Here is a 13,413-nt window from a genome sequence, read left to right as displayed (position 1 = left end):
TAGTTCATTAAAACTCATATCTTTTTTCATTAAAAAGAAAAAAAAACTTATCTGGGGGGTGGCTAGGTGGCACAGTGAGGACCTGAGCGCAAATCTGGCCTCAGACACTTAACATAAAAACTAGCCATTTGACCTTGGGCAAGTCACTTAACCCCAATTGCCCTCCAAAAAGCAAAAAAAAAAAAAATAATTAATTAATTAATTTTTAAAAATTTAAAAAACTTATCTAGATATGCTTTATCCATCCTTTGTTTTGTATTTGACTTTTAAAAATCAGAAGTCTGGAATTTTACATTTTTCACTATAGAATTTCATGGACATAATTTTGCATTCTGACCAATTGCTTCTTCCAATACATTAACAAATCTTCCAAACTTTATGTCACCTGCAGATTTTGTAAGTATTCTCTCTATGCTTCCTCCATGTCAATGACAAAAATTTTATATATTGTAAGATCACTTGACTAGGAGTTAATTTGTAGTTTTAAAATTATTATTTCTTATACATTAATTATTAAATCAATTTCAGGACTACTTACTTGTATGATCATATAACTTACATCTCTCATTTTTTTACCACAAGAATGGTATGAAATCTTTGTCAAATGCTTTGCTGAAATTCAATTATATTTCTACTGTGATCAAAAAGAAAAATGGACTTAGTCTAGCATAGTAGGCATCTTATGAATGCTTGTTGATTGATTAATTGTCATTCTTCCCTCAAGAAAGCTTTAGTCCTGGATTGAGGATAAAATCACTGAAATCCAGAATCCTATCTAGCACATGAGTCAAGAATCATCACTTTCTTCACATATATAATATTAGAATCAAGCCAAATATATGCTAAATGATGCTTCTCATCATAATTGGACATACTTGAGTTAGGGACACAGAGAAGATACCATCCTGATAGTTAACTCTACAGTGCTGATTATTACAAGATTCATTATGTCACTGATTTGGGTCGTAACTTAGCCTTATCCTTTTAGTAACCCATTTAGAAAATAAATTGAGTTTTTAAAAAATTGCTTCACAAGATTTAAATTTAAAGCATAATTCTTTGGAATCTAGCTCCTCAAACTTAAGATGAGAACAAATCACCTAATGCCTTCTCTCACTAGGCCCATTGCCACTGAATTCCAGCTGGTAATCCTTACCCAGCTGCCAGGTAATGCAGCTCTCTTGTCAACACTTCAGGGAGAAAGTGATATACTCTGAGGAAGAAAGGAAGGGACAAAGGAAAAGAAGAAGGGATGAAGGAAAAGAAAAAGTGAATGGAGAATATACCCTCATCCCACCCCCCAAGAGAGAATGAGAGAAAGCACCTGATTCTTAGAACAGAACTTTGTTATCCAGACAAGGAATGTATTCAAACTCCTGGAATTAGACAGGTTTGCCAAAAATATGCTTATATTCCAACCTGAGTCATCGTAGCCAGGAATATATCACCGAATATTTAAGTAATACCAAATGTATAATTTTCTTATAAGAATCACAGAGAAGGAAAGCAAACCAGATGGTGCCTTTAGGAGAAGAGCTGGACAGGAAGTCAGTGGTCACTGAGTCCAGGCTTCTCATTTTACAGATGAAGAAGCTGGGGCCTAGAGAAGTTCAATGGCTTATTCAAAAACACAAATTCCAGCAGCAAGCTGGAGTTAGAACTTGGGTTTTCTAGCTCCATATACAGTAGTGTGTTTTTGTTTGTTTGTTTATTTTGTCATCATTGCTGTTCTTCTCACTGTTGTTTTGTTGTTGATTTGTAACTACATTTTACTGCATCTAATACATGAGTAAAATGTTTATGCATTTGGAGAATGATAAGAGAAATAAATTAAGTCAAAGGAAGGCAATGTTGTATTTTTTTTCTGGATTCAGAATCAAAAGATCCAGGTTTAATCCTAGAGTTGCCACTTACAATGTGTGTGACCTTAGGCAACTCATTCAACCTCTTTGGACCTCAGTTTACTCAGCTGTACAATATGGAAGATGGTTTAGATAACCTTTAAGATCACTTACAGTTCTATGTGAACCAACTATGATGAATTTTCACTAAGCTTCTCTTCTAATGTAAAGATGAGAATATTTAGTTTAGTAGAATAAAACAAAAGGATTTCCTGGTCGGATTTCATTTCTAGATGTTAAGGGCTTTCTGTAGAATGGCAAGTTACTAGAACACTTGTTAACATTCATATTTATCCAACTTAGCAGTCAATTCATCAAGTTTTAGTAAGTTTATAATGTGTTGTGTGTACAATGCTGCTTCATCTGAAGTGGTAGATCATCTCACCACCTCCACCAAAAAATAAATAAATAAAAGGTTTCCCTGTCTTCATAGGACATGCAATCTAGCAAGAAATTGGCAGGGGAAATCTTTACTAATTTGACATCTGAAATGTAACCTTCAATTTACATTTATATAACCCTTTACTGAACCCAAAGCAATTTATATTCATGTTGACCCATAGCAATTGGCAGGCCAAGTGGTTCAACAGATAGTGTGTGGAATTTGAAATCAGAAAGACCTGAGTTCGAAACCTTAAGTCAGACACTAGATGTGTGATGCTCAACGAGTTATTTCTCACTTGATTCTTCTGTAAAATGGAGATAATAGGAGGGCCAGCCTATCTAGATTGCTTTGAGCACCAAATAAGATATTTATAAAGTGTTTTCATTGAGTGCTAAATAAATGCTAGTTATTATAGCAACTGGAAAAAGATGGTGCTATAAAACGAAGTCTGTTTAGAAATCTACAAAATGGAGATGTAGTAGAAAGCATGATATTTTCAAAGTAAATCTGGGGTAAAATTCAGTTATGATATATTTCATGGGATTTTATACAAGTTTCTCATTTACAAACCTTAAGGCGATTCTTTTTTATTAGCAAAGAAGTTGAAATGAAGTGGATTCCCATCAAGTGGGGCAATGGCTGAACAAATTATAGCATCTGAGTGTGATCAAATAGTATGCCCTGATGGAAACATGGAATATGAAGATCATAGGTAAACACAAGAAGACTTTCATAATTCTTTGGAATCTAGCTCCTCAAACTTAAGATGAGAACAAATCACCTAATGCCTTCTCTCACTAGGCCCATTGCCACTGATTCTATTATACTGAAATCCTCCAATGAATCAGCAATTCAAAATAAATTATACAAACCCAGGAAACTATGAGCATAACTATGAAGATGTTAACTGAAAGAAAAGTAATAATACAAAAATTTTAGTTGGAGGCTATGTCATAATGACCAAGATTGACCTAAAAGAAGAGATAGGAAAATTCATATCCTTGTCTTCTATTTAGAGTGGAATACAGCATGTACTGTAAGACTTGGTTGAGGGGTTGGTTAATTTTGCTAATTTCTTTCACTTTTTTTATTTTTTTTTACAAGAGCTTAGTGTTAGTGGGTGATAGAGAATGTGGAAGGGAGTAGAAGCCTACAAAGATAAAAACAGGCTAGGTTATGAAGGGTTTTCAAAACCAACCTAGGGTTTATATTTTATCTTAATCATAAAAGAAGGCCAGTGGAGTTGACATAGTCTGTCCTATGCTTACAGAAGATCACTTTGACAGCTGAGTGGAGGGACCTAAGGTAGAGAGACCAACCTAAAAGCCAGAGTAATAGTCCAGGTATGATGTGAGTTTGGTTTCAGTTTCAGGGGAGAAAATGTAGTATTTATGAGAGACTTTATGAAGGCAGAAGCAGAAAGACTTGGGAAGTCATTGGATTTGGGGGTGATAATGAAGAGTTGAGGTTGAGGTTAGGAAGCTTGGTGACTAAAAAGATGGTGGCACACTCAATGGTAATAGGGAAGATAGGATATATATATATATATATATCATTAGAGATATCCAAAAAGGATTTAGAGATATAGGACTGGAAATCTAGAGAGAGGTAAAGACTGGACAGATAAAATTGGAAACAGCAACAATATAATTTGCATAACACTTTAAAGTTTGCAAAATGCTTTACATATTATCTTATTTGATCCTTGCAACACTGTGAAGTTGATGACGCAATTATCCCCATTTTGTATATGAGGAAACTGAGGCTGGGAGGTTGTTACTTACTGAAGGTCACATGGCTACGAAATATCTCAGGCATAATTTGCAGTCATATCTTTCTAACTCCATATCTAGTACTCTATCCACTGAGTAACCTAGAGATCTCAATCATACACAGAGATGATAACTGAATCCATAAGAACATATATGATCACCAAACAAAATTGTAGAGTTTTTGAACAAAACCTATGCAACTAAAATGAGAAAAGAAACAATTAAATGAATAGAAAAATATTTGTCATTAATTTGTTGATAAGAATTGTTTGCCCAAGATATATAAGAAATTAATTCAAATTTATAATCATAAAATCCATTTCTTTTTAATTGAGAAATGGTCAAAAGATATGAACATGCAACATTCAAAGAAGAAATACAAGCTTTCAGTAACCATATAAAAGTGCATCAAATCACTTACTAATTAAAAAGAAGCAAATTAAAACAATTCTGAAGTTTCACCTCACATCTATCATATTGACAAATTTAGGGAAAAAAGGAAAATGACAAAATGTTCAAGGCAGAGTAAAGCCATCTTGATGAAGTTATGCATTGTTCCATCCATTTCTGAAAAGCAATGTTTAACTATGTCCCCAAATTTACTAAATTGTGCATTCCCATTTACCCACTGACACCATTTCTCAGGCTCTATGCCAAAGATTTAAAAAAAAAAAACAGGAGAATAAGACCTGAATGTACAGATACTTTTTGATCACTAATTTTTGGTCATGCCTGACCCCCATCTGAATTTTTCTTGGCAAAGATACTGGAATGGTTTGCCATTTCTTTCTTTGCTCATTTTACATGAGGAAACTGAGGCAAACAGAGCTAGTAAGTGTCTGAGGACCAAATTTTAACTCAAGAAGAGCACTCTTCCTAATCCCAAGCCTGGTACTCTACCCATTGTGCCACCTAACTGCCCCAGAATTAATCATAGGAACTGTTTTTGACAATGCCATTCCACTATTTCTGTGACCTTGGAAAGTCACTTACATTCTCTAGACCTCAGTTTCCTTGTCTATAAACCAAAGGGTTGGATGAGATGATCCCTAAGCTCCCTTCTAGTTCTATCATCTTATGTACTTGTGGAGATAGGAGAATCACTCCTGACTTCTCAAATGATACATGAGGTGATGAATGAGATCATTCCCAAGGTCCATTCCATATCTATGTTCTATATACCTATTATACTTTCTCTACCCATACAGCAGAACCATTGTGGGGAATGTGCTTTATAAATGGCCATTTGAATGTCTGAGTTATTGTTATTGTCATCTCTGTTTTACAGACAAAGAAATTTTTTTTTTGTTTCTGACAGTCATTAACTAGTAAAGCTCCAAGTTGAATCAAACTCATCTCACTCTAGACCCACTGCTACTTATGTTATGCTATTAATTTTCTTGAATTTCCATCTTATTCTCCATCTTCCTGGGGCATGTGCTTCCAACTTGACATCTTGCAGTCCTTCCTCATCTGCAGTTATCCTTTACCTTTCCACAAGGCCGCTTCCTTTCAAGCATTTCTCTTCAAATTCTAATACTTTAGCTGATGTTAATAAAAACTGTAAGTTTTCTGAATTCCCCATAAAATCTGTTGCAGTACTCTGCACAACTTTCCTAATCAATCTGGGTCTACCCAGTGAAACAGAATTTTCCCTAAGAAATCAGTAGCTAAATGAATTACTGGGAACTTTAAGCCTCTATCTAAGGTATCACTCTATGAGAAACCTAAGAGATAGATTTGAAACTTAAGACATTTTCATAAGATGAAAAGTCAGTTTATGAAGATGTATAAAACGTTGAGACTTTTTTCCACTAAGTCATACTTAATTCAATAAATAATAAATGATGAACATGAAGAATTCGAAAGAACATGTGTTGGTCGGTTGTCCTTCCTTCTTTAAGAGGACAAAAATATTTTCAAAGACACTTAGGGAAAAAGGAAAGGAACTTATCTGTTCCAAAATGTTTATGGCATTTAGAAGTCCTGTAACCCTGAAGCATCACAGGTTTGGTACTCCTCACATCAGCTTCGTTTGCATATATTCCCTACAGGCAGGCTATTCTACTGGTTAACTCTATGGCCAGTCTTCCCTGGATTCTACATGTATTTGTGGAAAATAAAGCCTTAGGATTATGGGAGAGAGATCCAGGGTTACTACTGTTCTTATTGTTTCAGTGAATGGCTTTCCTTTTAAATAATTGTGTCAACTAAATGACTATTGAAAGTAATTGCATTATAGGATATTCATGTGTGCTCTCATTTTAGGAGTACCTTGAAACTTGTATGGTCTTCCCCTTTCCAACTCCCCTTCAATTCATCCTTCAAGTGCAAATATAGGTGAAGGGGAATATTTGTACAATAAATCATGTATAAAACATGTTGAAATTTATAGTGTTTTCCTCAGAGTCAAAGAAAATTTAAAAACTAAAGATTAGTTAATTAATTTAAAAATGTTTATATCAGCTATCTTTATGGTGGCAAAGAACTAGACATTTCACAGATGTCCATCTATTAGGGAATGGTTATACAAGTTGTGATATGTGATCACAGTGGAACACTACTGTGCTATAAGAAATGATGTGTTCAATGATCTTAGAAAAAAACATGGGATAAAGGTTAATAGGAAAGGAATATCATAAGGTACTTAAAAAGGTTAAACTGTTTACATTCCTACATGGGAAGATGAAACTTGTAATGGATAAACACTTTCTCATTATCAGGGCAGTTGGAAGGAGTACATAGAAAAAGCAAACATAGGTATGAGTTGAATATGAAAGGATGATATCTAAAAATATAAATTAAAGGGTGAGATAGGTATGCATTGGGAGAAAGAGAAAGGAAAACATAGAATGGGACAAATAACCTCACATAAAAGAGAAAAGAAAAAGCCTTTACAGTGGAGGAAAAGATAGGGAAGGTGAGAGGTAATGAGTAAATCTTAATCTTATCAGAATAGACTCAAAGAGGTAATAACATATGCACTCAATTCAGTAGAGAAATATATCTTACCCCATCATTAATATACCAAGATAACTTGTCCCTCTCTGAGCTATTTAGAGAGAATAGCTGAAAAAGTCCAAGGTCTCCCACTGCATTTAGGCACATCTCTAGTCCTCCTAATCTCTATCTTATCATGGTACACAGATGACCTAGGGGAGAGAAAGGCTGGTGACTTTGCACAGTCCTTCCTCACTGAAATCCAATTCATTTGTAAGTCATTACATGACCTTCTTGATGTCATGGTCCTCTCTAAAAATGAAGGATAAACAACAGAAACTCTACAGTTGGAGAGAAGGTGATAAGAGAAGGCAGGGGTGATAGAAGGAAGAAGAGATTGGGGGAGGTAGTAGTCAGAAGCAAAATGCTTTATAGGAAGGAAAAGGTGAAAGGAGAGAGCAAGAATAGAATAAACAGTGGGAAAAAGGAGGAAAAGAAATAAATACAGTTACCGACTATAATTATGAAAAAAATTTGGAAGCAAGTTTCTCTTATAAAGGCCTCATTTCTCAAACATATAGAGAACTGAGTCAAGTTTATAAAAATAAGAACCATTTCCAAATTGATAGATTGTCAAAAGATATGAGCAGTTTTCAGATGAAGTAATCAAAGCTATCTAGCCATATTAAAAAATGCTCTAAACCACTATTTATTGGAAAAATGCAAATTAAACAATTCTGAGGTACTACTGCATAACTATTAGGACAGAAATGGGAAATGATAAATGATGGAGGGGATGTGGGGAAAATGAGTCATTAATGTACTGTTGGTGGAGCTATGAAACATTCTGGAGAACAATTTGGAACTATGTCTAAGGGCTATAAAACCATGCATACATTTTGAACTAGCAATACCACAACTAGGTCTGTATCCCAAAAGAGGTAGAAAACAAAAAGGAAAAAGACCTATATGTACAAAAATATTTATAGCAGCTATTTCCTGATGATAAAAATTTGAAACTGAGATGATGTCCATCAATTGGGAGTGACTGAACAAATTGTTAAATGTTATTGTGGTAAAATATTATTGTTTATAAGAAATGATGAGAAGAATGCTATCAGAAAAAAAAAAACCTCCGGAGGGGGAGGAACCAAGATGGCAGAGTAGAAGCAAGAAATTCCATGAGCTCCCACCATGACCATCTCCAATACTTGCAAAATATGACTCTAAACAAATCTTAGAGCTACAGACCCCACAAAGTGATAGAGAGAAAGAAATCTCCCGCTGAAGGCAGCCTGCCAGGCTGACAGGTAGGGTCTATCACAGTGCACTGGGAGCCAAGCCCAGTCCCATGTAAGCCACATGGTTCTGGTCCCAGGGAAGTCCTGGCCAGCAGACCAGGGTGGGAAGACTTCAGGAGAGTGAATCACCAGCAACTGTGGAGGTTTCCAGACTTCTCAACCCATAAACAACAAAGAGAAATTAAAAGGTCAGTGAGAAACTCTGTTGGAACTGGGTGATTGAAAAGCATGGTCCAGCCCTTGTTCCAAGGGCTAGAAGTGGCAGAGGTGTGGTGGCTGCAGCTGCTGCTATGTGGATGACTCTGGAGCTCCAGGACTGCAGATAGTAGGGGGACCAAGCAACCATTCAAAGGGTAATCACTCTCACTTTAACCTGCTTGAATCTGTGTTGCTGTCTTGGGCAGTGGTTCTAGGGTGAGAAACGCCAATGTGCCAGTGTGGTGGCTGTAGAGAAAGTGGCCTCCTCACACCTCTGACAACATTTGTGAAAACCCTAGTGATTTGGGATGAAGCTCTCCACTCTGGAAGCAGAGTTCTACCATGGCAAAGAGCTCAGAAGTCAGTTAATTGGCTGGCAAGATGAGCAAGCAGAGGAAGTGCTATAAGCCCACAGAATCCTTTCTTTGGGATAAAAAGGATCAAAGCATAGAATGGGATGAAGACAACAAAGTCAGAACTCCTGCATCAAAAGCTTCCAAGAAAAATATGAATTGCTTACAGGCCATGAAGGAGCTCAAGAAGGATTTTGAAAATCAAGTAAGAGAAGTGGAGGAACAATTGGGAAGAGAAATGAGAATGAGGCAAAAAATCATAAAAAGTGAGTCAACAGCCTGCTAAAGGAGACTCCCAAAATACTGAAGTAAATAACAACTTTAAAAATAGACTAACTCAAATGTCAAAAGAGGCCCTAAAAGCCAATGAGGAGAAGAATGCCTTAAAACTTGAATTGCCCAGGTGGAAAAGGAATTTCAAAAACTCACTGAAGAGAATAATTCCTTCAAAATTAGATTGTAGCAAATGGAAGCTAGTGTCTTATGAGAAATCAAGATACTATAAAACATATCCAAACAAATGAAAAAATGAAGGCAATGTGAAATATCTCATTGTAAAAACCACTGACCTGGAAAAGAGATCCAGGAGAGATAATTTAAAAATTATGCCTGAAAGCCATGATAAAAAAAGAACCTAGAAATTATCCTTCAAAAAATTCTCAAGGAAAATTACTCTGATATTCTAGAACCAGAGAGGAAAACAGAAATAGAAAGAATTCACCAATCCTAGAAATATTACACTCAAATTCCAGAGTTTCCAGGTCAAGGAAGAAATATTACAAGCAGCCAGGAAGAAACAATTTGAGTATTGTGCAAAACAATCAGGATAACACAAGATCTAGTAGCTTCAACATTAAGGGATCAGAGGGCTTGGAATATGATATTCTGAAGGTCAAAGGAGCTAGGATTAAAACCAAGAATCATGTACCCTGCAAAACTAAATATCATGTTTCAGGGGAAAATATACTCATTCAATGAAATAGAGGACTTTCAAGAATTCTTGATGAAAAAACCAGAGCTTAACAGAAAATTTGACTTTCAAATACAAGAAGTAAGAGAAGCATGAAGAAGCAAACAGGAAAAAGTAATCATGAGGAATCTATTAAATTTGAACTATTTACATTCCTACATGGAAAGATTATATTTATAAATCATGAGACTTTTCTCGGTATGAGGAGAGTTGAAGGAAATATATATATATATATATATATATATATATATATATATACATATATATATATACGTGTGTGTATACATATACACACATATATGTTTATATAGGAGGAGGCATATGTGTATAAACACATATGTGTATATATGTGTGTACATGTATACATAGAGGGCACAGGATCAGTAGAATAGTTGGGGATGATATCTAAAAAAAATTAAGAGGTGAGAGAGGAATATAATGAGAGAAGATAGGGAGGGATAGAATAGGGTAAATTATCTCATATAAAAGAGGCCAGAGAAAACTGTTACAATGGAGGGGAAGAACAAGAAGGCAAAAGGGAATGGATCAACCTTACTGTCACTGAATTTGGCTTAAGAATGAAATAACATGCACACTCAATTGGGTATCTGATGCTACAGGAAAGTAAGGGAAGAGGGGATAAGAGGGAGGATGACAGAAGAGAGGGCAGATTGGGGGGAGGGGAGTTAGAAGCACACATTTTGAAAAGGTACAGGCTCAAAGTAGGAAACAGAGTAAGTGTGGGGGAAGATAGGATGGAGGGAAATATAGCTACTCTTTCACCTTATATCTACTATGAAAAAGTTTTGTGTAACTATACATGTACAATCTATATTGAATCACTTATCTTCTCAGTAGGGATGAATTACAAAGGTAAGAAGGGAAAGAATCTGTAAATCAAAGTTTTAGAAACAAATAAAATTGTTTTTACATGAAACTGAGAAATAAGATATATAGACACCAGGGTATAGAAATTCATTTGGGGGCAAAGTCAAGATGGCAGAGTAGAAGCATGCCTGGCTTCCACCTTCCCCAATCAATGTAAAAAGGGGACTCTGAACAAACTTTGGAGCTGCAGAATCCTCAAAATGAAACAGAGAAACTAACCTCCCGCTGAGGACAGCCTGGCAGGAATCAGCCAGCATAGCGCTCTTAGCCGAGCCTAGGCCCTGTGAGTGGAGATTTTAGCCCCAGGGTGGAGGTACTCGAGATCTGCAGCAGCTGTGGCCATTCCAGAATTATCAACACATAGATGCGAAGGACAAAGTGAGAGGTCAGTGCAGTCTGGACTTTGGAACCCAGTAAGTGGAAGTGTGTGGCTTTTGCCCCGGGGCAAGAAGCCGCTGAGATGCCTGCAAAGCCAGCCAGTGCCACATGGCAGTTTCAGCTCCTGGCCTGCAGTGTAGGGGAACCAAGCACCAGTCAGAGGGGTAATCACTCTTGCTTTAACCTGCTTGGATCTGGATTGCAGTCTAGGGTGGAGGTCCTGGGGTGTGTGTCCAGCTTGCCAGAGCATGTGGAGACCTCAGAGAGGGCACCCATCTAATACCTCCAGCAACTGAGAAAATCCCAGCATTTGGGATAAAAGCTCCCCTGTCTGGCGGCACAGTCCTACTGTGGCAAAAAGCCCAGGGGTCAAGTGACTGAGGGGCGACATGACCAGGCAAAGGAAACAAAGCAGACAGAAGGCTCCAACATTAATTACATTCCTATTTTGGGGTGAAAAAGGAGCAAAGCATGGAACAGGAGGAACACAGTGAAGTCAGAACTCCTGTACCAAAAGCTTCAAAGGAAAATCTGAGCTTGTTATATATAGGCCATAGAGGACCTTAAGAAGCAGATAAGAGAAGTGGAGGAAAAATTGGGAAGAGAAATGAGAACAATGCAAGAAAATTACAAAATGAGAGTCAACAGCCTGACTGAGGAAATTACACCTTAAAAAATAGACTAACTCAATTGGCAAAAGAGTCTCAAAAGAGCAATGAGGAGAACATTGCCTTAAAAAGCAGAATTGGGTTCTCTCTCCTTTCCTTTTCCACGCTGCTGCTGCAGCCATGAGTATGCTCAGGCTTCAGAAGAGGCTTGCCTCTAGTGTCCTTCGATGTGGAAAGAAGAAGGTATGGCTTGACCCCAATGAGACCAATGAAATTGCCAATGCCAATTCTCGCCAGCAGATCCGGAAGCTGATTAAAGATGGGCTTATCATCCGGAAGCCCGTTACTGTGCACTCTTGGGCCAGATGCCGAAAAAATACTCTGGCTCGAAGGAAGGGCAGGCACATGGGTATTGGTAAGAGAAAGGGTACTGCCAATGCTCGTATGCCTGAGAAGGTGACCTGGATTAGGCGAATGAGGATTCTTCCCCGTCTGCTTCGAAGATATCGTGAATCCAAAAAGATTGACCGCCACATGTACCACAGCCTGTACTTGAAGGTGAAGTGAAATGTGTTCAAAAACAAATGAATCCTGATGGAGCACATTCATAAACTAAAGGCAGACAAGGCCCGGAAGAAGCTCTTGGCTGACCAGGCTGAAGCTCGAAGGTCTAAGACTAAAGAAGCACAAAAGCGTCGGGAAGAGCGTCAGCAGGCTAAGAAAGAGGAGATCATCAAGACTTTGTCCAAAGAGGAGGAGACTAAAAAATGATCCTCCCCTATCTCCTCTGTACATAGTACCCTTCTATTTGGCATGGACAACTGTCAAAAAAAAAAAAAAGCAAAATTGGCCAGATGGAAAAAGAATCTCAAAAGCTCACTAAGGACAATCATTGCTTCAGAATTAGATTGGAGCAAATGGAAGCTACTGACTTTATGAGAAATCAAGATGCTGTTAAACAGATTCAAACAAATGAAAGAAGGCAATATGAAATATCTCATGGGAACAACCACTGACCTGGAAAATAGATCCAGGAGAGGGAATTTTAAAATTATTGGACTACCTGAAAGCTATCATCAAAGAAAGAACCTAGAAATCATCCTCCAGGAAGTTATCAAAATAAACCGCCCTGATATTTTAGAACCAGAGGGCAAAATAGAGGTTGAAAGAATCCACCGATCACCTCCTGAAAAAAGATCCCAAAAAGAAAACTCCTAGCAATATTATAGCCAGGTTCCAGAATTCCCAGATTAAGGAGAGAATATTACAAGCAGCCATGAAGAAACAATTTGAATATTGTGGAAACACAATCGGGATAACCCAGGATTTGGCAGCTTCTACACTGAGGGATCAAAGGACTTGGAATATGATATTTTAGAGGTCAAAGGAGCTGGAATTAAAACCAAGAATCACCTACCCAGCAAAACTGAGTATCATGTTTCAGGGGAAAATATGGTCATTCAGTGCAATAGAGGACTTCAAAGCATTCTTGATGAAAAAGCCAGACTTGAATAGAAAATTTGGCATTCAGATACAAGAAGTAAGAGAAGTATGAGAAGGTAAACAGGGAAAAGAATAATAAGGAACATATCAAAGTTAAACTATTAACATTTGTATATGGAAAAACAATAATTGTAACTGATGAAACTTTTGTCAGTATGAAAACCCTTGAAAGGAATAGAAATACATACATACATACATATATACATATATACATAC

General features: G+C 37.0%; 1 protein-coding gene across 1 annotated transcript; it reads left to right on the top strand.

Moving 5' to 3' along the window:
• Window positions 1-11,828: 11,828 nt before the first annotated feature.
• LOC138155313 (large ribosomal subunit protein eL19-like) lies at window positions 11,829-12,527 on the top strand. Its single transcript, XM_069080490.1, has one exon. The coding sequence runs from the start codon at window positions 11,875-11,877 to the stop codon at window positions 12,259-12,261; it is 387 nt and encodes a 128-aa protein (XP_068936591.1). The 5' UTR covers window positions 11,829-11,874; the 3' UTR covers window positions 12,262-12,527.
• The last annotated feature ends 886 nt before the right edge of the window (window positions 12,528-13,413 follow it).

Source organism: Petaurus breviceps, unplaced genomic scaffold, assembly GCF_028583685.1.
Source record: "Petaurus breviceps papuanus isolate PSGF00001 unplaced genomic scaffold, PetGlider_PUasm1.0 91133, whole genome shotgun sequence".
Lineage (NCBI taxonomy): Eukaryota > Metazoa > Chordata > Mammalia > Diprotodontia > Petauridae > Petaurus > Petaurus breviceps.
Note: the sequence above shows the minus strand (reverse complement) of the source record. Positions and strands in the feature narration are given on the sequence as shown.